This window comes from Numenius arquata, chromosome Z, assembly GCF_964106895.1.
Source record: "Numenius arquata chromosome Z, bNumArq3.hap1.1, whole genome shotgun sequence".
NCBI lineage: Eukaryota > Metazoa > Chordata > Aves > Charadriiformes > Scolopacidae > Numenius > Numenius arquata.
Genome location: NC_133616.1, coordinates 84,601,926 through 84,622,832, shown reverse-complemented (window position 1 = coordinate 84,622,832; position 20,907 = coordinate 84,601,926). Strand labels below are relative to the sequence as shown.

Below are 20,907 nucleotides of genomic sequence, written 5' to 3'. Positions count from 1 at the left end.
GTGTGAGCTGATTTTACCTTCAGAATAAAGTAGCTGGGTGGCAGTATGTTTTTGTGCCTCAGTATTGTTTTGCGAAGCAGCACATTGAAAAATGTGCATATGCCAGTAAACATTTTAATGATTTCTCATATTTACATTTTTAAGCTCCCGCAGAATGTGGTGCATTCTGTACCAAATGCTTAGTCTGGCCAAGGAAATCAGGTTTTGTTACAGCTGACTAAACTTACAAAAAAACCTATTTACATTTCACATTTATGCAAATAATTGCAGCTAGAGCTGAGTAAGAGAAAAAGGCTTTTAGGAATTGTTGGGGTCGAAATTAATCTTTTATAGTTTAAGAAGTTTTACTCTTATAATTTGGGTGTTGCTGGGGTTTTTTTTTCCCTTCTTGTGTGCTTCATGAGGAGCAAATTAAGTCACAAAGTCAGGGCAGTGTCTGATGTGGTCTGTGCGAGTTGCTCCCCTCTGTTTTGTTAGTGAGCTTCCTCCTCTTGATTGCATTTAAAATTACGCACGTGTGTATTAATTCATTTGGGTGGGAAGGGATGACTCGCTGCTTGAATGCTTTGCTGAGTTAAAGGCTGAGTGACTGTAGCTTCTCCAGTGCCCGTTACCGCTGCTTTCAGGGGGAAAATTGTGCCAAAACAGCCTTTTTAAATGATGTGACTGAAATCAGACCCAAAGCTTTCAAAATACAGTTCCTTGTTTAAAATTATGCTCCTGTTAATGACAAGCGAAGGGGTGTAGATTGAAGTTTTTACATAAACTTTTTTTTTTTCTTTTAGCTTATTAAAATTCCCAAAGTTGATCTGCCAAATGAAGTGCATAGATTTAACTTCTACTTGTCAAATGTTGGCAAAGATAATCCTCAGGGAAGCTTTGACTGTGTCCAGCAAACGAACTCCAGGTAAGTTTTACTTAACGTTTTCTTTCATGGCAAATTTTAAGTAGATTCTGTGGCTTTGGGCATGTAGCAAAAACCTTTAGCAGAAGCATGCTCCCAGTGATGAGCTGCAGTAGAAAATTAATTCCTAGCAATAACCTGGTTCCTTGCTAATTATAAATACTTGCTTTTACATAGAATTCTTTCTGGTTTTGCTCTTAAAAAAGTAACCTTTTTGAGTACTTTCTCACCTCTTAGTGCTATTTTTAAAAGCATTTGGAGTTGAGCATCTTCCAAGCTAGACCAGATCCATTCTACAACCATATGTAAATATGATTATGGCTGGCAGCATGCTGGCCCTGACGGACAGTTGTCTTATTTTAAGAACCACATAAATCGGCGGTCTTATCCATAATTGCCTGACCATGGTGTTTCAGAACCCAAATCCTAATACAGCAGTGCCTTGTCCTGGTTCCTTGAGTGAACCGCTGTTAACATCTACCCAAAAGGCAAGAAAATACCGTGCTTTTACATTAAGTTGGCTTTGGCTTCTAGAATATTGCCCTCAGCATAGTTTTGATGTCATCCAGCGGTGTTGAATAACTGTGTGTCCCATTTGATTAACTAGGACGTGGCAGGCAGAGCTTGTGTATTGATCGGGGAAGCCGATAACAAACAGGGACACCGACACCTCTCCAAAAGGCGCTGGTCAGGTTCCCTGGTCACAGGAAAGCTTCTGCCCTCAATTTTCAAAACAGAGATGTGTCGAGATAGCAGGTTTTGGGAGCAATAAGGAAATTAGGTGATTTAATAGCTTTCTGCCTGACAGGAGATCTCTGGGCATCCTCCTCCTCCTCTTGCTCCCCTTAAATTAGGTCTCTTCTAGGACGATGCCGCCTTTCAGTCAACTCACTTAACTGATGGGATTGGCAAAAAGCCAAATGGCTTAGACCTGGGGGAGCCTGGGGAAGCGTGGGGCTTTTTTGATTTTTTTTCTGGGGGGGGATTAAACTGTGTCTGAAAGGGGTCGCAGAGCTGCTGAGGCTGGCACAAAGCAAGGTGAGAGGTCCTGCCTCCCCTCCTGGCTTGCTTCTCCTGAGCATCTCTGAGGGCACCTTCTTCTTTGGGAAGGAGCATCTTCAACTCAATCAAACTGTATTTTTTAAATTAGGTTAAATTTAAGCTGCTCTAGCTCTGAATAATTCTGAATAGCACACCTAGGTAGTTTTAGTGTGGTTTTACTAATCTACTTCAAAACGTCATTCAGACCGGCTTTTGCGAGGTCCCCTGTAGCTAGCTCTCAGTTTGTGCAAAGTGCTTGCAAAGTTAATAAAAATTTGTGTAGTGTTACACGCAGAGGTGTTTACAAAAAAAAAAAAAAAGAAAAAAACAAAAACAAAAAACCAAAGAGAAAGGATCCCTGCAGGGTATCTAGTCTAATTTTCTGCTCAAGGCAGGTCTAGCTTCAAAACTGGCTCAGATTTTTAAAATGCCCAGCCCAAGGAGGCGGATTACACAGTGTCTCAGTCAGTGCTTGGCTGATTCTGTGCTGGAAAAGCACATAAAGGCAAGGAAATGGACAACGGGTAAAAGCTATGCTTTAGCTGTCAAGAAGGACCTTTTTTTCTGTTGTAAACGCGCTGATTTCAGAGCAAGGAATCCATACGTAGCTCTGGGCCATGGACAAAACACGGTAGCAGTGTTATCTTGAAATACTGTCCAGTGGCTTGGTCCAGCTTTGACTTTTAGAAATGACCTGGTGCGTTGAGACGCGAGATTCTTGACCTTTCTTGGAGCCTTGATGGGAAGTTTTAGGGTGATTAAAGTGTTTCAGGTTAGCTAAAGGCAGTGTCCTTCCTCTTGTCAGAGCTGTTGCAATGGCAGGTGCTGCATAGTATACTCGTTAAGAGAGGTGGTAGTGATACAGTTTAAACGAAGCTGGTGTTAGTCAGCTGAGGTGCCCTCCTGACTGGGCACCATGTGCTGCCAGAGCTCCTTTGGCCCAACCATGGTGGACCGGACTCCTCCACAAACGCCACCTGAAGCCACCTAAAGCTGCCCTGACGTTATGAGGAGCTATGGACACTGTGGACCTCACCGTCCATCCTTCCCCTTGTGCAGCGTTTGCTCAAAGTGCCTTTTCTTCGATGTGAATCCTCAGAGGAGCCAGCGGGAGAACCGCAGACACCCCTCAGTGCTGGCCTACACACAGAGCGTGCAGACAGGGGGCGGACATTTTGAAAGCAAGATGAGGGGAGACTGGCCTGCCCCATAGGTTGATAGAACCATTTTGGTTGGAAGAGACCTTTAAGATCATCAAGTCCAACCGTTAACCCAGCACTGCCAAGTTACCGCTAAACCATGTCCCCCGGCACCACGTCTACACATCTTTTAAATACCTCCAGGGATGGTGACTCCACCACTGCCCTGGGCAGCCTCTTCCAAGGCTTCACAACCCTTTCAGGGAAGAAATTGTTCCCAATATCCATCCTAAAGCTCCCCTGGAGCAACTTGAGGCCATTTCCTCTTGTCCCATCGCCTGTTCCTTGGGAGAAGAGACCGACCCCCCCCTGGCTACACCCTCCTTTCAGGGAGTTGGAGAGAGCGAGAAGGTCTCCCCTCAGCCTCCTTTTCTCCAGGCTGAACACCCCCAGCTCCCTCGGCCGCTCCTCACAAGACTTGTGCTCCAGACCCCTCACCAGCTCCGTTGCCCTTCTCTGGACACGCTCCAGCCCCTCAACGTCCCTCCTGCCGTGAGGGGACAAAGCTGGACACAGCCATCGAGGTGGGGCCTCACCAGACCTCACAGGACTTGGGGCCACCACGGGCCTCCTCAGGTGGAGGAGAGGAGGCCTGTGCTGACCTGGGAGCCAGTGGCCGGCAGGAAGCCTCCAGGGCAGGAGGTGCCTGCCATTAGGGGTCCAGTGTACCTACCCGAGTTGTCCCCATAATTGTTATTTAAAAGCACCGCATAGGAGCCCCTCTGCTGTGAGGACAGGCTGAGAGAGTTGGGGGGGTTCAGCCTGGAGAAGAGAAGGCTCCGGGGAGACCTTAGAGCCCCTTCCAGTCCCTCAAGGGGCTCCAGGAAAGCTGGGGAGGGACTCTGGATGAGGGAGGGGAGCCATAGGAGGAGGGGGAAGGGTTTGACACTGAAAGAGGGGAGATGGAGATGAGATGTGGGGAAGAACTTCTTTGCTGTGAGGGTGGTGAGAGCCTGGCCCAGGTTGCCCAGAGAAGCTGTGGCTGCCCCATCCCTGGAGGGGCTCAAGGCCAGGTTGGAGGGGGCTTGGAGCAACCTGGTCTGGTGGGAGGTGTCCCTGCCCAGGGCAGGGGGTGGCACTGGGGGGGCTTTAAGGTCCCTTCCAATCCAAACCATTCTGTGATCACAGCAGTTACCAGTGCAGCCACCAACGCTGTCCTGAGCCTGCCTCTCAAACACAGTTATGTGAGGAAATGTAATTACACCGACAAGTGAATCTGATGGAATTTGGATGTGTAGAGACAATTTGAAATGTATTTGTGCCCGAGCTGGCTGTCAGAACTGGAGAACGTTTTTCTTCATCTGTTAAGACAGGTCGTAGAGTTCCTGACACAACCATACTTGTAAACCTGAACTAGTGCTTGGGCTCAACTTTTTTCAATGTTTTTATAGTTCTGGCACCTCACAACTCAGTTGCCTGGGATCTATACAGAATAAAATTACGGTATGTGCAACAAGTGATTCCTATGCGACGACCCGAGAGCGCTTGACCCAGGCAGAAGAGGAGTCGCGCAATCGAAGTACAAAGGTTATTAAACCTGGTGGACCATTTTTAGGTATGGTTGTATTTCATTTTCTACTAAGTTTTCAAACTCAGTAATTAATCTTTTAGCATATTCTCAGGAAAGGTGGTGTGTTCAGAGATCTCAGGTGTAGGTAGGTAGCTCACTCTTACATTAGATTTGCAGTCTCCTGTTGCTGAATTCAGATTTTAGGCTTTTTTTTCCCCTAGAAAGCCAGCCAGTCCATGCTTGTTCCCATATTCCTTGACTGGTTGAAATTTTGACCGTTGAGGTGAGGGTTTTTACCACCCCATGCACTTAAATCCTCTGGTTTAGTAGCTAATGTTTTGGTTTTGTAACAGCCCTTTTGAGTACCTAAATACTATGCTAAACCATTAACCTTAACCTGTAATCTGTAAGAATTAACATTGAGGAAGTCTAATATACAAATTTATAAGCTTAATATGAAACACTTTGCTTTTCACACTGGCTAATGCTAATGAAATTTTATTTATTTTATGTCTTGGTCATTAATACGTAACTGGTATGACAATACCATGGGTTTTGTGTTTTTTTAAAAAAAGTTGAAGTAAGGTAATGTTGGCATCTTCCCATGGATTTCATCGTTTTCCTCAAAACAAAAAGCATTTAAGTGGTTTCATTCATTATTAAACTGTTCTGAGTACCGTTTCCCCAAGGAGCCTGGCACTGGCTGCAGATAGAGGCAAGGTGAGCATCCACCTTCTAGCCCTGAGGGCAGCATGGTCCTGCCCACAGCAGCCAGCTGGACCAGATCCATCCATCTTCACCAAGTGACACAGTCTTTCCTGTGGCCGTGGCTGTGGTCCTCCTCCAGCATGGACATACCTCATGGTGGTGGTGAAATGCTTGCTCTGCCACAACTTACTGCCAAGCATTTTAAGCATCATCACAGCTTTTTGGAGATAGAAAACTACGTGTATGTGGCCTTGACACGAGGGCAGCTGGGCACGGACATGGAATTGGGTCTACTTCCCCCATATTGTCTAAACTGCTCTTCAACAGCATTGTGAGAAGAGCCACTTCCATCTATTTCCAAACTTCTCATTGGGGTAGCTGTGTTTTACACGGGAATGATCTGTGTGATTCCTTGTTAGTTGTTTAAATAGAATTTAAGTGAATATCTAACACTAAATATAAATGGGGTCTGACGAGTGGCAGTGGGACTATTATGGTGGTTGGGGATACTCTTGTTTTCCAGACTGACATTGACAAAGCTCAGGTAGGACAGGTCTAGTTGCTGGTAGGGCACTGGGGTAATTTTTGCAACATGCTTCATGCTGTACAAATTAGGAACTGGGGTTGTTAATCATGTTAATGCCGGGTTATTTTTTCAGGTTTGTTTTTTTTTTTCCCAGTGATTCAGAGACATGACTTTAGGAGGCGTTTGGTTTGCTGCTTACGCTCTCCGCTGTGCCAGGGGGGTGTTTATGTACCTACACTGAATTTAACTTGTTAAAACGTTTGTCACTCGTTCGGTAAACAATGTGCAGGTTCACACTGTTCCAGAAGTGTAACTGCGTGTGTGTTTGCTTGGCTGGGTTTGCTCTTGAAAATCAGAAGAGCAAAGTCCGGGGAATGCGCAGGGTGGAAACGTTACAAGGGTTTGGCCTCCGCTGCAAAACGGGAAGCAAATTTCTGCTGTTCCCCAGGACAAGCAGTTCCATAAGCTGCAGATTTTCTCGCCAATACACAGTAAATCTCCCTCATGTACCGAAAAAGAGTTGTTGGCATCAGAAAAACGCCCAGGTCGTGCCGCATCCATCCTCTGCTGGATTGCAGATGATGTTGACTGCAATGATTTTCTGCAGTGTCCTGCTAAATCCTTTTTTCTTTCTGTCTGATGGCAAATGCTGTTTCAAAACACAGAGTAGAGGAGTTTGTTTAGTTTTGGTTTTTTTTCCGGTAAAACTGGGATTCATGTTGGGTGGTGTTATTTTTAAATTCTGGATGCATCACTTGCATTGTTCCTCCAGTTTAGAAACACGTCTTTTTTATAAAGTTTTATCCAAAATGCTGTGCAGGCCATGTTTCAAAACTTCTTTGGCCTTGGTCCCAAGAACTGTTAAATTTTTGGTGTGCTGTTTCTGAACAAACCTGGGCTTATTTAATAAAAGGGCAACATTTCAGCTTAAAATGTGGTGTAAATTATGGTAATTCAGGTGAGCAACCTGGTCTGGCGGGAGGTGTCCCTGCCCAGGGCAGGGGTGTGGAACTGGATGGTCTTGAAGGTCCCTTCCAACCTAAACCATTCCATGAAGTGATTAACACCAAGGGTTGGTAGTGATGTAATTAGTTGTGTAGGCTTGGTCTCCCTAGGCATTAATGGGGAATCCTTTAGCTATAGGGACGATCTTTGCCTCACATCTTAGAGTACTCTTCAAAAAAAAAAAATGCCTGATTTTGGGTGTTCAGTGCTTGAGCTTATTAACTAGAAAAATAATAAAAGCACCATTTAGGTAAGTAATTGGTGGTGTCTTCCTACTGGTATCACTCATTTACCAGCTTTTTTAATATTGAATATTTCTTTGTTAATGCCTAGCTCAATACATCTTTACTACCTGTATATTCTTATAGATCTTGAAATGCTAATTAAATACAGCTTTTGGAGTTTATTTGGCTCAGTAAATTCTTTTAAATCAACTTTCTTGCTTTCTCCCAACCTCCCATGTCACACTTTTTTTTTTCCCAATATTTTTTTTTTTTTTTTTTACATTTCCTTTAGGTAAAAGAGTACAGGTCAGAAGAGCACCACAAAGCATTCCGGATGCAGTGCCTGAGAGGAAGAGGTCAACCCCCATGAACCCTGCGAACATCCTGCGGAGGACGCCGGCGCACAGCACTGTTTCTCAGCGGCCCTACAGGGACAGGGTGATTCACCTGCTGGCACTCAAGAGTTACAAGAAACCAGAGATACTTGCTCGCCTGCAGAGAGACGGTGTCAACCAGAAGGACAAGAACTCCCTTGGGACTATCCTTCAGCAGGTGAGATCACTTTGGGGTTTGTGCCAACGTTTTTTTCCCCCTCCTGCTATTCTTTTAATCATAATTTTGAGGTGTGTATTTAAATGAGAAACGTACGTTATGTTCCTTGTTTTAAGTTTCTCAATCAGCTTTATACAGATGCCCCAAACTGCAAGTCAACGGAGGAAAGGAAATAAATATGAAAAAAATTTTTGGGAGTGTTTTTGTTTTACTACAATGGCAGGCAATAATTCACTATTTCCAGCTTTGTTGCTCCTAATGTCTTATTTTTTTCCTCTCTCTTTTACTTGGATGGCTTAACTGCTTAATTGAGAGAAACTGGCCATGCGTTCTCTCAATTGTGTGAAATCGTTTGTCATGCTACTTAATATTTCTTGTGAGGAGTTTATGAGAAGTTTGGTCATCACATAGGTTAGCAGTTCATGTGAACATAGTTGGTGGCCTGTAAATGGTACCGGGCTTCTCTTGGGATCTGTTAGAATTACAGTCCAGGGAAGGGTGTTCCAGCCAAATCATAAAGGAAAAGGTCCGATTTTGAGCGTAGCATTTTTTCTCTCTCATGTGGATTGTGTCTTCATCTTACCTAAAACCTTTTTTTATTCAGTAGCTTTTCCAGTTCACCTTTGAGTTAAGTTGCATGATGGATATGACATTTCTTTATCATATCCATCAAAATTATTGGTAAGCCTGTAATGTTACGGGTGAAACTTTCAAGCTGTGTGTTCAAGAGCGTCACATTAATTTTCTACTAAAACAGTTCAGAAAAAGCTTCTTAATGTATCATAAGATGCAGTGGATAGTCTCTTACCTTTTAGATACTCCCCGTACCCGTGGGCTGTGGCTGAATTATGCATATATTAATATGTAAAGTAGGAATATTTCCTATTTATCTAGGAAAAAAGTGGTTTGGAACCTATTAAAATGAGTAAAATTCAGCAATTATACAGCTTTGGTTGATCCTACACCGAATTTGAGGAACTCATTCCTTGAATATGTGAAGTGTTGTTGCTTTGTTTGCCCAGTGCACTGGTGGGGTTTGTCACCCTGAAGAAATACACATTTTAGCAAGAGCCTTGCTCTTACATACAAATTGAAGTAGTTGATTTATACTTCGAGTTGATTATAAAGCTCCATAAACTCAGCTCTGTAGCGGATAAAAGGTGCAAAAACTTCCTCCTTGTCTCCCCTTATGCTTGACAATGTTTAAGGAGACTTTCTTGGTGTGAACTGCCTCAGGGTACTGGTTTGGATTCAAAAATGGTCACATTGGCAGCACTGCACCTTGAAAAGCCTTGCTCCCATTTTTCTTAGCTTCATAGTGATGGGGTTTTTTTGTGCAAATCTAAAATCAGCTGCCTGAACTTGCTAAGATCTAATGTGCACAGATTTGCTTTACTTGGAATACGGCTTTTAATTGTTTTTAACAAGTGAATTACTGTTTCTGGGTATCTTTGTTACTTTCAAATTTTTTCAAACTGTGGTCAGACAGACATGCACACAGACACGAATTAGTGGTGTTTGTCTATCGTGTTTTGGAGGAAAAAAAAAAAAAGCAAAACTGCAAGAAGTGGTGGAGATGTGGTGATGAGTTATTCAGCATTTTGTGTCAGGCAAATTGACGGAGATTGTTTTTATTTGAGGATTTCTCTGAACTGATGGCAGATAATGAAGTCGAAACCAGCACTTCAGCTGTCTTGAGGTTGTACTAGCTCATTTTAACTTTTAAAATATACTTTGTGTTTTTCTTAAGGAAGGTATAAACCCGTTTTACTTCCGAAGTTGTGCAGCAAGACATGCACCCCACCTTCTCACGACAATGGTTTGCTGTAGAGAACCCCATGTCTGCAGAATCAGGAACGCATCTGGGCCTCTCCTTAACCATTTTAGCACAAAATCTTGTTTTCAAAATATGACTTGTTAGATATGAGTAGAGTTACTTTTTCCCCCAGTTGGTGAAAATTTGATACGGCTTAAAACAAATGGGACAGATAAATAATTTGTCTTTGTACTAAAAGAAGTAGTTTTGTGCCCATTAGCTTATGGCACATGACTGTTCAGTAGAAAGCTGTAGTTTCTTGATTGCGAAAGAAAAGCCATTCTTTTTGTCAAGACAAATGATGACATAATGTGGTTGTTAATGGTATGATGGAAAACATGCACCGTCTGTGCGCTGCCATCACAGTATAGCTGTGTAAAACCAAAGAACAGCAGGTATTGAACAAATCTGAATTTGTATGTTGAGATAGTGTTCTTCAGTTCTTAAAAAAGAAAAATAATTTAAAAAAAAAAACGAAAAACTAGGTCTCTCAATGTATTTTATGCAGTTTTGGCATAATTTGCCATGATTCTCAATGCTGTACTAACGGCAAGAAACCAGGTACCTTGTGTAGAGAGAGGTTTTCACAGAGTACGTTTCACACTTGCTTGCATCAGTTTGGGATTTCCTTACACGCCAATTTCTGCATCCCGAATTGACCACATTTTTTTAAAATTGGTGCTCATTACATGAGAGCTGCTTTCATCTTCAGATATCTAAAAAAACTTGGAAAAGTGGTGTGTGATTTCGTTTGCAGCTTTGATTTAGCTTTGCAGTACCAGTCTTATTTCTGTAGTTTGCATTTAGGTATAATGAACATTTATTTTCTTAAATGTCTGCCTGTAGGTAGCCAACCTGAGTCCAAAGGACAATTCTTACACTCTGAAGGATTATGTATTTAAAGAAATTCAGAAAGATTGGCCTGGATACAGTGAAATAGATAAACAGTCATTGGAGTTAATACTTTCTAGGTAAGTTCAGTCTCTAGGGGAAGGAAAATAGCCATCTAAAAAACCTTTTATGGGAAACAAATGTCTGCCTTCCCTATAATGAAAGAACTACAATATAGACATTTCTGTCTTGTAACCTGAAGTGTTGGGTCATCCTTACAGGAAATTAAAGACGTTTCAGAATGCCACCAATACCAGCCATTTGGAATCTCCTGTAACTTCTAAAAAAGATGCTCCATCAACTTCTCAGGTATGATGTGTTTGGTTTTTTAATGCTATTTACAGTGTATTAGAATTTATCACATTTTATATTGGTGTAAAAGCTGTGATGTGAAGCACTGAGTGTCTTTAATACATGAAAAACTGAAGCATTTATTTCTGTTTGGTTTGTTACATTTTTTTTAAAGGATGGTTGCACTGTCAAGGCTGCAAAAAACTTGCAGTCACGTAGCTTAAGGGCTGCTATATTTAGTGTTCTGTGTTTTAGAATGTTTATTAAAATAGTCAGAAAAACAAACAATTCCTGTCTGTTCGGTGTTTTGTAAATAACACCTAGATCTCTGACAGAGACCACCCTTGTGGCGTTCGAACAGCCACTGCGGTGGCCTGAATCGGGGCTGTCCATCGTGGCCTAAACTCGCCTGTAACTTCTTGGTTACCCGTTATCGTTACACAACCCTGGGCTTTCTGGTTAAATCCTTAAAACTGTTTTGTATTGCCATGTAACTTGTTTATCTTGGTGTGTAGGAAGGTCTTCTCAAGATAAGATATGTGCATATTTTCGTTATGGGGAACCTTGTATGTGTTCAAGGTTCTTTGTGATGTGGTAGTTATAACAGTAGTTATTGGTAGATATAATACAATATGCGCAAACACCCTTGTGCTGCTGTTTAAGTATAAAGCTTAGGAAAGGCTAGAATAAGGACAAATTGCAGTAGTGATCCACTTGGGGGAATATCTTTTTTTTTTTTTTTCTCTCCCTGTAGGTGTCATTTTAGCATCTATAGGGATAAAATTAAGTTTTAATTCAGGGTAGCCCAGGTGTGAAAAGGCAGATCCGAGTCAGCACATCAGACTTAAAATGCGTATGTTCCGTGCTCTTATCAACACAAGAGGACCATGGAAACCTTTTCAGAAGCAGCTTGGAAAACTCTGCTTAAAGGGCATTACTTTAAGGAAAAGTTTGATACTTTTCGTGGCTAAAATCATGTCTCAGTAGATGCATTTGTACTCTGAAGAATACGAGAGCTTGTGCGTGTGCAGCTGTAAGCTGGGAAGCAGGGAAAGTCTTTTTCACCAGAGATACTTACATTAAAATAGAGGAGGGAGGGCACAGTTTGTTTTTTTTTTTCCCCTAACTTTCTGCCAGCGCAAGGGTGAAATGGTGCAGGTCTTGCCTCTGTACACACAGGATCCGCGTTATTTTCAACAGGGGGGCACGGAGCCAAGACTGGAACTCCTGGTCCAGGCTGCACATCAGCTGAGCAGTGGGTGTTCGCTAGAGAAGAGGATGTGAACCAGCGTTTCAGCTGGAACCGTAGCAGAACTGGGGGTTTTACTTACTCTCATCAGTTTTGCAATTTTTGCACTCTGATGAGCAGACCGCTGTGTGCTTCTCAGGGCTGCTCCAGTAAATCACTGTTTGACAGAAAAAGCTGATTCTTAACCCAGTATGTCTGAACTGAAATTGGTACCTAAAACAATACCGACCTGACCTCCTCGTTTTGGTGGAACCTTTGATGGAACTGCTGAAGAGACCGTATTTCTCCCAAAAGCCTTTTAGCTATGAATTTGAAGAACAAACTTGCTAAATCATAAGGAACCTGGTCTAGTGGAAGTGTCCCTGCCCAGGGCAGGGCAGGGTTGGACCTAGATGATCTTTAAGGTCCCTTCCAACCCAAATCATTCTATGATTCTATGATTAGAAACTAAGCATGAAATAAGCCATGTATTTACCTGGAGTACCTCCTTGTTTGACAGCTATTTTTAGAAAAGAAGGATGCGTTTCCAACAATTGCCTGTTCAGAAATGCTCCTTTTTCAGAGTGCAAGCAAAACTTAATTCTGCTGATTTTCAAATATGGTTTGGGTTTTTTTTTTTTTTTATTTTCATAGAATCATAGAATGGTTAGAGTTGGAAGGGACCTTAAAGATTGAGTTCCAACCCCCCTGCCCTGGGCAGGGACACCTCCCACCAGACCAGGTTGCTCCAAGCCCCCTCCAACCTGCCCTTGAACCCCTCCAGGGATGGGGCAGCCACAGCTTCTCTGGGCAACCTGGGCCAGGCTCTCACCACCCTCACAGCAAAGAAGTTCTTCCCCACATCTCATCTCCATCTCCCCTCTTTCAGTGTCAAACCCTTCCCCCTTGTCCTATTGCTATGATTATTTTTTTATCATGATATTTATTTATTATAAATAATATTTATTTATTCTATTTTACTTTTTTATTACAGAAACGGCTTTTGAATTCCGATTTCACTGATCCTCTGCTGAGCAAAAAGCAGAGGATATCCCACCTGACCAGTCGAGTCCCGCTGTCCTTCAGTGGCCACTTGCTGGCTCCTGGGGAGAAAGCTGCTGCCACCCCTCCACCGCCTGCTCCTGCCCCGGCCCCGGCTGCTGCTACTCCCGCTTCTCTGCTGCTGCCTCCCACCCTCCCTCCTGCCTCCAACCCCCCGCAAACGGCCACCTCCGGCTCCCCCAGCACCCCCGAGGGCGCGGGGACACAGGACCTGCCAGTGGACAGCTTCAGCCAAAACAGCAGTAGCGTCTATGAGGACCAGCGACAAAAAAATACCTCTCAGACTGCTTTGGGGACCCTGGTGCCCACCGCGGTGCAGGGGGAGCCTCCCAAGTGCCCGGGCAAGAAGCACCCGGTGTGGCACCAAAAGCCCAAGAAGGTAAAAGAGCAGGAGGAGAAGGGTGAGAGCACAGCACAGGACGCTTCGAGCACGAGCAAGGAGGAGAAGGACCTTATAAAAGAAGAAACTGCCAAGCTGAAAGAATCCTCCTGTTCCAAGTCAGGTGAAGGTATGACTATGACGCTTTTCCCAAATACTATGTGGGTAACCCTGGTGAAAAGGCACCAGTAAAACCAGAAACCTGAATGGTCTATTTTTTTCACTTGCTGTATGTTAGTTACAGAATTGTAGAATCATAGAATTTTCCAGGTTGGAAGAGACCCGTAAGATCATCAAGTCCAACCATCAACCCAACACTGACAAACCCAGCACTGACCCATGTCCCTCAGCACCACGTCTGCCCGGCTTGGAAATACCTCCAGGGATGGCGACTCCACCACTCACCTGGGCAGCCTCTGCCAATGCTTGACAACCCGTTCTGTGAAGAAATTGTTCCCAATCTCCATCCTGAACCTCCCCTGGAGCAACTTGAGGCCATTTCCTCTTGTCCCATCGCCTGCTCCTTGGGAGATCTACAACCTCCCCTACAATATGTGATGGTAGAAGTGAGATAAAAAGATGGAAAAGTGGAGATCATAGCAACTGGTTTACTCCCTTTTCTGGTAGTCCCATCCGAGAAAGCAGCTCTCTGCAGAAGAGCACAGCTCCAGTGCCGCCTGGCTGGGCTTCCAGGCAATCTTACTATTATCCCTGCTTTTATGGTCATGAAAAATCATATTTTTTTTCTGCCATTGCAGTACATTTTAACTGTTAGTGGAAAAAAAAAAGCAACAAAACCAGCCAAACAGAAAAAAAATCAACCCCAAAACCAGAAGCTGGACTTGTTCAGCTGCAACCTTAGCTAAAATCAGGTTCACTTTCAAGAATTCTCACTCTGTAGTACAGCAATCATTAGAAGAAAGAAATCCTAAATGGATTGCAGAAACTGGTTACAGGAAGGAGCTCGGTACTAGAAAAACACAAGGAATGGATTTTTTTATTTTTTTCTTTCATTTCTAATAAACTTACAGTTCGCTGAAACTTACTCCACTTTTTCCAACAGCAGGTTTTAGACTCTGCATGCTGAAAATAAAACCCTGCTGTTACGTGTAGTTATTCCATACTGGTTTGCTGAAATGCATAGATCAGACAAATGTATTTCTTGTATCACAACATGAGGTTAATCGAATTCGGCCTTTTTGTGGAAAGTCATAAACCACATGCCAAATTATGTAGGTTTTATAGAGTTTTGATTTGAACTGTTCTGGGAGCTCCCCTCCCTCCTAGTCCTGCAGAACTCGGGACTTCAAAAGATGTAGAAATGGTACACGCTTAAAGTGGCATTGAAAAGCTAAACAGAAATGCACAAAAAATACTTTCTTTCTTAACACACACACACACACAAAATAGGGCAAAGTTGAATCCCTCTGTTAAATCTTCCTGTTGTCGAATTTCGGAGGTTTGACTTGCAAATTGGATGTCAGGTTCAGCCCTTTCCCGTCGCACCTTGTAGATAAAGGTGCTCCCAGGTGGTGGTTTCACATTGACCCTGGACCTGCCGCAACATGCCCACGTGGCTTGGGGTTGCTTTGAAAATATTCATGCTTTAATGTATAAACATGTGAGCATCTTTCTCCAGAAGCAAGTAACAAAATTCTGAGAAGGAAAAACCTGTGCTGCATTTTAAGTTGGTGCTTACACTGAAGCCTTGGAATGGACCGAGCCGTGTCAGCAAATGCACTTCAATTTTTGGAAATTAAACGCTTACAGCAAAACTATTCACCTAAGTTGTATTTTACGTACAGTGACTATTAATGTTATGGTTGCATTCCTCTCAAATTTCATTCTCACTTTTACACTTCTTTTCATACTCATCCTGTACCATGTAATAATTTTAATATTAAAGGCAAAATAATCAAGCAGAACATCCCATGATAGCTCTTTTCTCTCCCTGTGATTTAAGGCTCAGATACAGCTTAGTGATTGGCAAGAGTGACTGAGCTTTAGCAGAAACACTGTTTAAACAGTGGCAGTGTAACATAATAATGAATATAAAGGATTGTGTGTTTTTTAAGGTTGCCACAAAACCCCAAACCAAGATACTGAGCGTTCCTTCCTGTTCCAGCTAACTTTTCCTTACAGCAGCTATTTTTCTTATTTATCAAAAAGATAAGGGGCTCCTGAAATACTCCTTTAAAAAGAGGGATTAGAGATTAAGTGTCCTGTGCTTTCATAGTGCCGTTTAAAAGAGCAAAAGAGCAATTTACAAGTGCAAATAACTTTCAAACCCGGTGTTGCCACGTTAATGAGCAGCCAGTCTTTGTTGCAGGTTATTGAAGCCTGAATGCCAGTAACCCCTGTACAATGCTGATGACTCTCCTGCTTGGAAGAGTGCTGAAATTAAATCTAACTTGGGATGTCCGTAACTGGCAGGAAAGGAGGGATAAAAACATGGGAGGAAAAAAACTTTGGCTTTTTACTCTATTTCTCACTGGAACCAGGTTGTTGTTTTATGTGTGTGTGTGTGTATATATATATATATATATCTCAAGTTATCTTCATTGTGCAGCCTCATCTGTCGCTGCACAGCTTGAATTGCTGTGCAGATCCCACGTCGTGTCTCCAGATCAGCAAAAGCTGACCCCGGGTTAATACTGCGCTGGTGCAGAACCTGGAGAATAAAGTAGCCGTGCCCTCTTTTTAAACCCCAGTGCTGCCTGCTGTGTGAGCCCTATTACTAACTTAAAAAGCTTATTCCAAGTCATTTACTGTGAGGATAAAACTCTAAAGGATTTTTTTTCAAGCCTGTCAGGTCGGTACTGTTTGGCTGTATTAAAAATCTGTTTATTCCAAGTGTCAAAATTCTGCTTTTCTGTAGGAGTTAAAGAAACTTGCACTGCCTCCACAGAGTCTCATTCATCAACAAGTGAACAACCAGACTACTTCCTGTGAGTAAAATAACGTTTAAGTCACTTGCCACTCATTGAAGCAGTTGAAAAATCATCTATAAAAACCTCTCACTTAGCTACTAAATTCATCAAAATGGAATTTTAGAATGATGATAAGTTCCTTTAAGTCACCCAGCTGCCTTATTCGAGTACCTGCCAGTTTTGAACTCTGAGGTTGTCCCTTAATTATTGCAGGGAAAAGAAAGTGTTAAAAGGAACTTTTAATATGCTTTAGAAGCAGACTTAAAACATTTTCATTTCATGCTTCCTCAAGAACACAATAAAAGAGGAATATGAACGTGTGCTGGTTTTCAGTTTTTTTAGAGGTGAGACAACACAGGAGGAAAGCTGAATGCTAAAATACTGAATACATATGTTTTAACATCTTTCCTGTGTTTTCAGCGCTTAGTGCATCTGAGCTGGGAAGGTGGGGAGGGAAGGTAGCAGACTTTAGAGCCCAGCATTACAAAGGCCGTATATGAGCCAACTGGAGTTAACCATCAAAGTTATTTTTAAAGCTTTGATGTAAAATGTAGCTTTGATGTAGCTTTGGCTAACTCGAAGCTACAGCAAAATACCCAATTTCACCATAGAATTGCAGACCAAAGACCTGAATTCATATTTTAAATTTTAGCTGCCTAATTTTGACTATAAAACAAGATAAAAATGCTTTAAATTTGTGTGTGAAGTGTTACATGTCTACAATAACTGGCGTATGGCAGTCTATACAATCATGGAAGGAATTCCCACTAAGTTTGATTGTAGTCCCTTAACAAGTTGTCACACACCATCTTAACATTCCCAAAAGTTAAAAAATAACCTGCTATATAAAAAAGGTTTTTCATCCATGACAAGTATTAAAGAACTTGCTTTAAAATGAAATAGCTCTACTTCTGTTGAATCATTTGGTTGCCTAAGTGCTTTTTTAGAATATTAAAACTTTTCTATTAGGAGGATTTTTCTTTACTGTTGTAAAACAGAGAAATACCTTCTGCAAACAAACCTGTATGAAACCTTGCAAAAGAAAAAAGCCTTTATGCAAGATTTCATGAAGGTTGGTCTAGTTCTGATGGGGGTGTAAAAAAACTGTGATGAAGAATCCTCTGTGAAAGGCACAATCTCTGGAACAATCTCGCAGATAATCTACTGGCCGTGGTGTCCTGAAAAAAAAGTGGGTCGTGCTGATCAGTGCAGAAAGATTGAAACCGGAGCAATTTGGTCCAGTTTAAAGGACTTCGGTCTAGTTTTTTCTAGCTTCTCTTCCAGCTGTCTCTAATTGCTACATAATTCATGAGTATAATCCCAGCTTTAGCATAAAGACACTTTCCATCTTCATGTAAAGATTATGAGAGTAAAGGAACTCAAGCTTTTTAAGCAAAGTTTAGGCAAAAACTAGGAAAACAGAACAGATTTGTGTTTTTTGCCACTTCTACTCTCATTTCTTCCCTCTCCACACATTTTCATTATGAGTGCTTTGCTGGGCTCTTGGCCTGTGGGATGTAAATCACTGCAGAGGTGCCTCCCAAAATGTTGAAGGGCGTCTCTAGTTTTCTTTTAAAAACCCTCTGTTGCTCTAATTGGGTGCATTTGGCCCGGGATCCGTCACTGACGGCAGTTGTTGCCTGTGTTGGTGCAGACTTTGAACTTGTTAAATTTTTGCTGCTAGTTAAGATGAATCCAAGGGTGATTTGAAGGATTCCTCCCCCTGTGGGGGTGCCGGTGTCATCCAAAGGAGCCAGGTCCTCAGGCTGGGAAGACCAGAAGTGTCGGTGTGTGGCGGCGGTCGGAAGTGGTCTCCGTTACTCGCATTGACACTTCGTCTTGGATTTGTATAATGAGCTCATTAAATCCGCTCATGCTGATTTGAGGGAGAGGGGGATGAAGAGTTTCAGTCGCATCGGTGGCTTTAAGCATTTATGGGGTTTTTGCTCTCCTTAGGAGGTGACGTGGTGGGGTGGGTTTTCGTTTCTGACTTCTCTGCAGTTTGTTTTTGTGCCTTGGTCAGGTGGGCAGCAACGGAACTGATGTTCACTAAAATAACCAAATTTTCTTATTATGCTTTGCTGTTGGATAGGCACAAATGTAGCCAAAAACCTAATTGGATCCAACTCCGTAAAGGCAGTCCCTTCCAAAAATGTAATGAAAACGAATTTTTGAAAGTAAATACAACTTAATTAATCTGTCCCTTCATAGAAAGAGGTTATAATCCATCAGTTTCTCTTCTCTCACTGAAGCTGATGCGTTTATTGGTCCTTCTATGTTTGAATGATTTGGTCCTTCTGTATTTGAATAATTGCTAGTGTTTTCTAAGTATGCTACATTTGTCTTTTGGTACGGCTTCTGAATAAAAGCTCTAAAAGGCAAAATATTAGCAAATAGATGTCGCAAAGATATAGTAGATTTCTATAATTACCTAAATACATTCTCTTGGAGCATGTGTGCTTACAGGTCACATAGCTAACTGACTTAAAGCTTGGGTGTCTGTGCTTGATATTCGCCATGTCCTTGGTGTAAAATTGCATGTTTTTCCACCAGGAAATACATAGCTATCGTCTCGTACGAGCAGCGCCAGAGTTACAAGGATGACTTCAACGCGGAGTACGACGAGTACAGGCACTTGCACGCACGGATAGACTGCGTCACCAGGAAGTTCACGGAGCTCGATGCGCAACGGAAGCTCGTTTCTCCAGGGTCCAAGGAGTATCAGGTAAAGAAGGATAAAACCGCAAAGATTGTGTTTCGTTTCTCTGTTATCCCATCCGAAAGTCCACATTTTTTGGCTGGGGCTTTGCTGACTGCCTCAGCATCCTGGGGAGGGGAGGGGTTGCTGCTACACAGATGGGGGAGAAAATCGGGAGTGCGTGGAAAGCAGCGGCCAAAATCCTAAAGCTTTCCTGACGCTCTCTTTCCCATGATTTTATACACTAGAGTAAACCTACAGCCACAACTTACTCATCTTCCAGATGGCTATGATTTTAGCAGGGAATAGTGTTAAAAACCTGATATTCAGGCTTTCCAGCCCGAACTGCTCTGATCCAGACATACAAATTCCACGTGTTCAGTATCAGAATTCTTTAATTCCGTGTGCACGCGGAGGATTTTTGGTTGGCTTTTATATAGTTTTTGGGCAGATTGCAAATGCGTTTGTGAGCAGCAGGAGGAGTATTTTAAAATCCCTGGCACTACTCAATCCGACAAAGGGAAAAAATTGCAGAATTTACATCCTTGCTTGGACCCTGCCTGGGCTGGCTCTGATTTTTTGACCAAACCCTGCAAAAAGTTGTTTGTCCCTCAAACTCCACTTGTTTTTGCTGCCTGTGAATGCAGAGCAGCGCAAGAGACTCCTCAAAGGGCCTCTTCAAACACGTGCTCCTTTTGCTGCCTGTTTGCAGGCTTAATTGCAGATCTGGGGTGATACAGGGGGGTTGGGGGTTATTTTTGCAATGCAGGAGAATGGTGGCTCACGGATAAGAAAATACTGTGAGTAAAACTGAGTGCTTTAATATTTTATATAAATGTGCATTTTCTGGTAGGAGTGAAATGTTCTTCACATTGTCTTCGTGTATTTTTTTTCTTGTAGATGCTTCAGGAGGAAATAGTAGAGGAGTATCAAAAGTTAAAGCAGGTACGTGTAACACTAGATTTGTGGGAGGCAGCAATCACTGAGGCTGCCTCGGGGATGTTTTGGAAGTAAAAGACGTGAAACATTAAACTCTGCAGAAATGTTTTCATGGCCTAATTTTCTTTCTTTTTTTTTTTTCCCTTATCTTTACAGTCTAGCCCAAACTACTATGAGGAGAAGTACAGATGCGAGTATCTCCACAACAAGCTGTCTCATATTAAGAGACTCATTGGGGAGTTCGACCAACGGCAAGCAGAGTCGTCGCACTAGTCTTCTGCTTTGACCAGCACATGTGAATGGACTGAAACTTATTTATTTAAAACTCAAAGTTAGTTACTCTAAGATTCTAAAAGTCAGTATCAAACCTTTGCATTACAGAAGTTTCAGTATTAGCAAACTTAAGTTAAACTACTTTTGTTATTGTTGATGTTGCTTATATGCATTTTTGAAGCTGCTTTTTCTGGTCCCTTCTTTTCTTCAAGACTTGTGTTTCTCCATTGAAATAATTTTATCTGTAGGTGCTGGGGACCCAGTACCTCTTCTATGAAGTTGTGCACATTTTAAGAAAATATTGTAGCAAATTCAAATGTTTGGGGATAAACATAAGTCTGTTTTCTGACCTTTCTTGTTAATGCAAACTCTTTGCCTTAAATGGTAGAAGGTTTAGAAATTTGCACAAAACTTTAAAAAAAAAAAAACAACAACAAAAACAACAACAAATCACATTGTTTTGGAGGGTTGAAGAGGCAAGTGTACGTGCTGCGTACAGCCCGTTGTGTTACAGCAGAGACTCACCCCTGCGACTTAAACCCCCCATTGCAGTGATTGCCTTAAGTTGTTTGCCTGTGTGTGTGTGTGTGTCTGTGTGTGTGTGATATTCAGTGTGGTTAAATTATTAGCTGCCCTGCTTCCCCCTGGGAAGCACCACGTGGCCTACCGGTGTCTGGACGTGTGTGCTTGTGCTGTCTGCGAGCGTGTGCGAGAATGCGTGGGTGTGAGCG

At 42.5% G+C, this 20,907-nt stretch overlaps 1 protein-coding gene across 1 annotated transcript in view; it reads left to right on the top strand.

The window, feature by feature from the left end:
- Positions 1–20,176, top strand: part of ELL2 (elongation factor for RNA polymerase II 2) — a 43,752-nt gene extending 23,576 nt beyond the window's left edge. The window contains exons 3-12 of the mRNA XM_074166337.1: positions 786–907; positions 4,536–4,699; positions 7,410–7,669; positions 10,332–10,456; positions 10,598–10,685; positions 12,890–13,466; positions 16,218–16,284; positions 18,820–18,991; positions 19,865–19,909; positions 20,060–20,176. Of these exons, the coding sequence (XP_074022438.1) occupies positions 786–907; positions 4,536–4,699; positions 7,410–7,669; positions 10,332–10,456; positions 10,598–10,685; positions 12,890–13,466; positions 16,218–16,284; positions 18,820–18,991; positions 19,865–19,909; positions 20,060–20,176 (1,737 nt within the window). The remainder of the gene's footprint in view (positions 1–785; positions 908–4,535; positions 4,700–7,409; positions 7,670–10,331; positions 10,457–10,597; positions 10,686–12,889; positions 13,467–16,217; positions 16,285–18,819; positions 18,992–19,864; positions 19,910–20,059) is intronic.
- Positions 20,177–20,907: the final 731 nt, after the last annotated feature.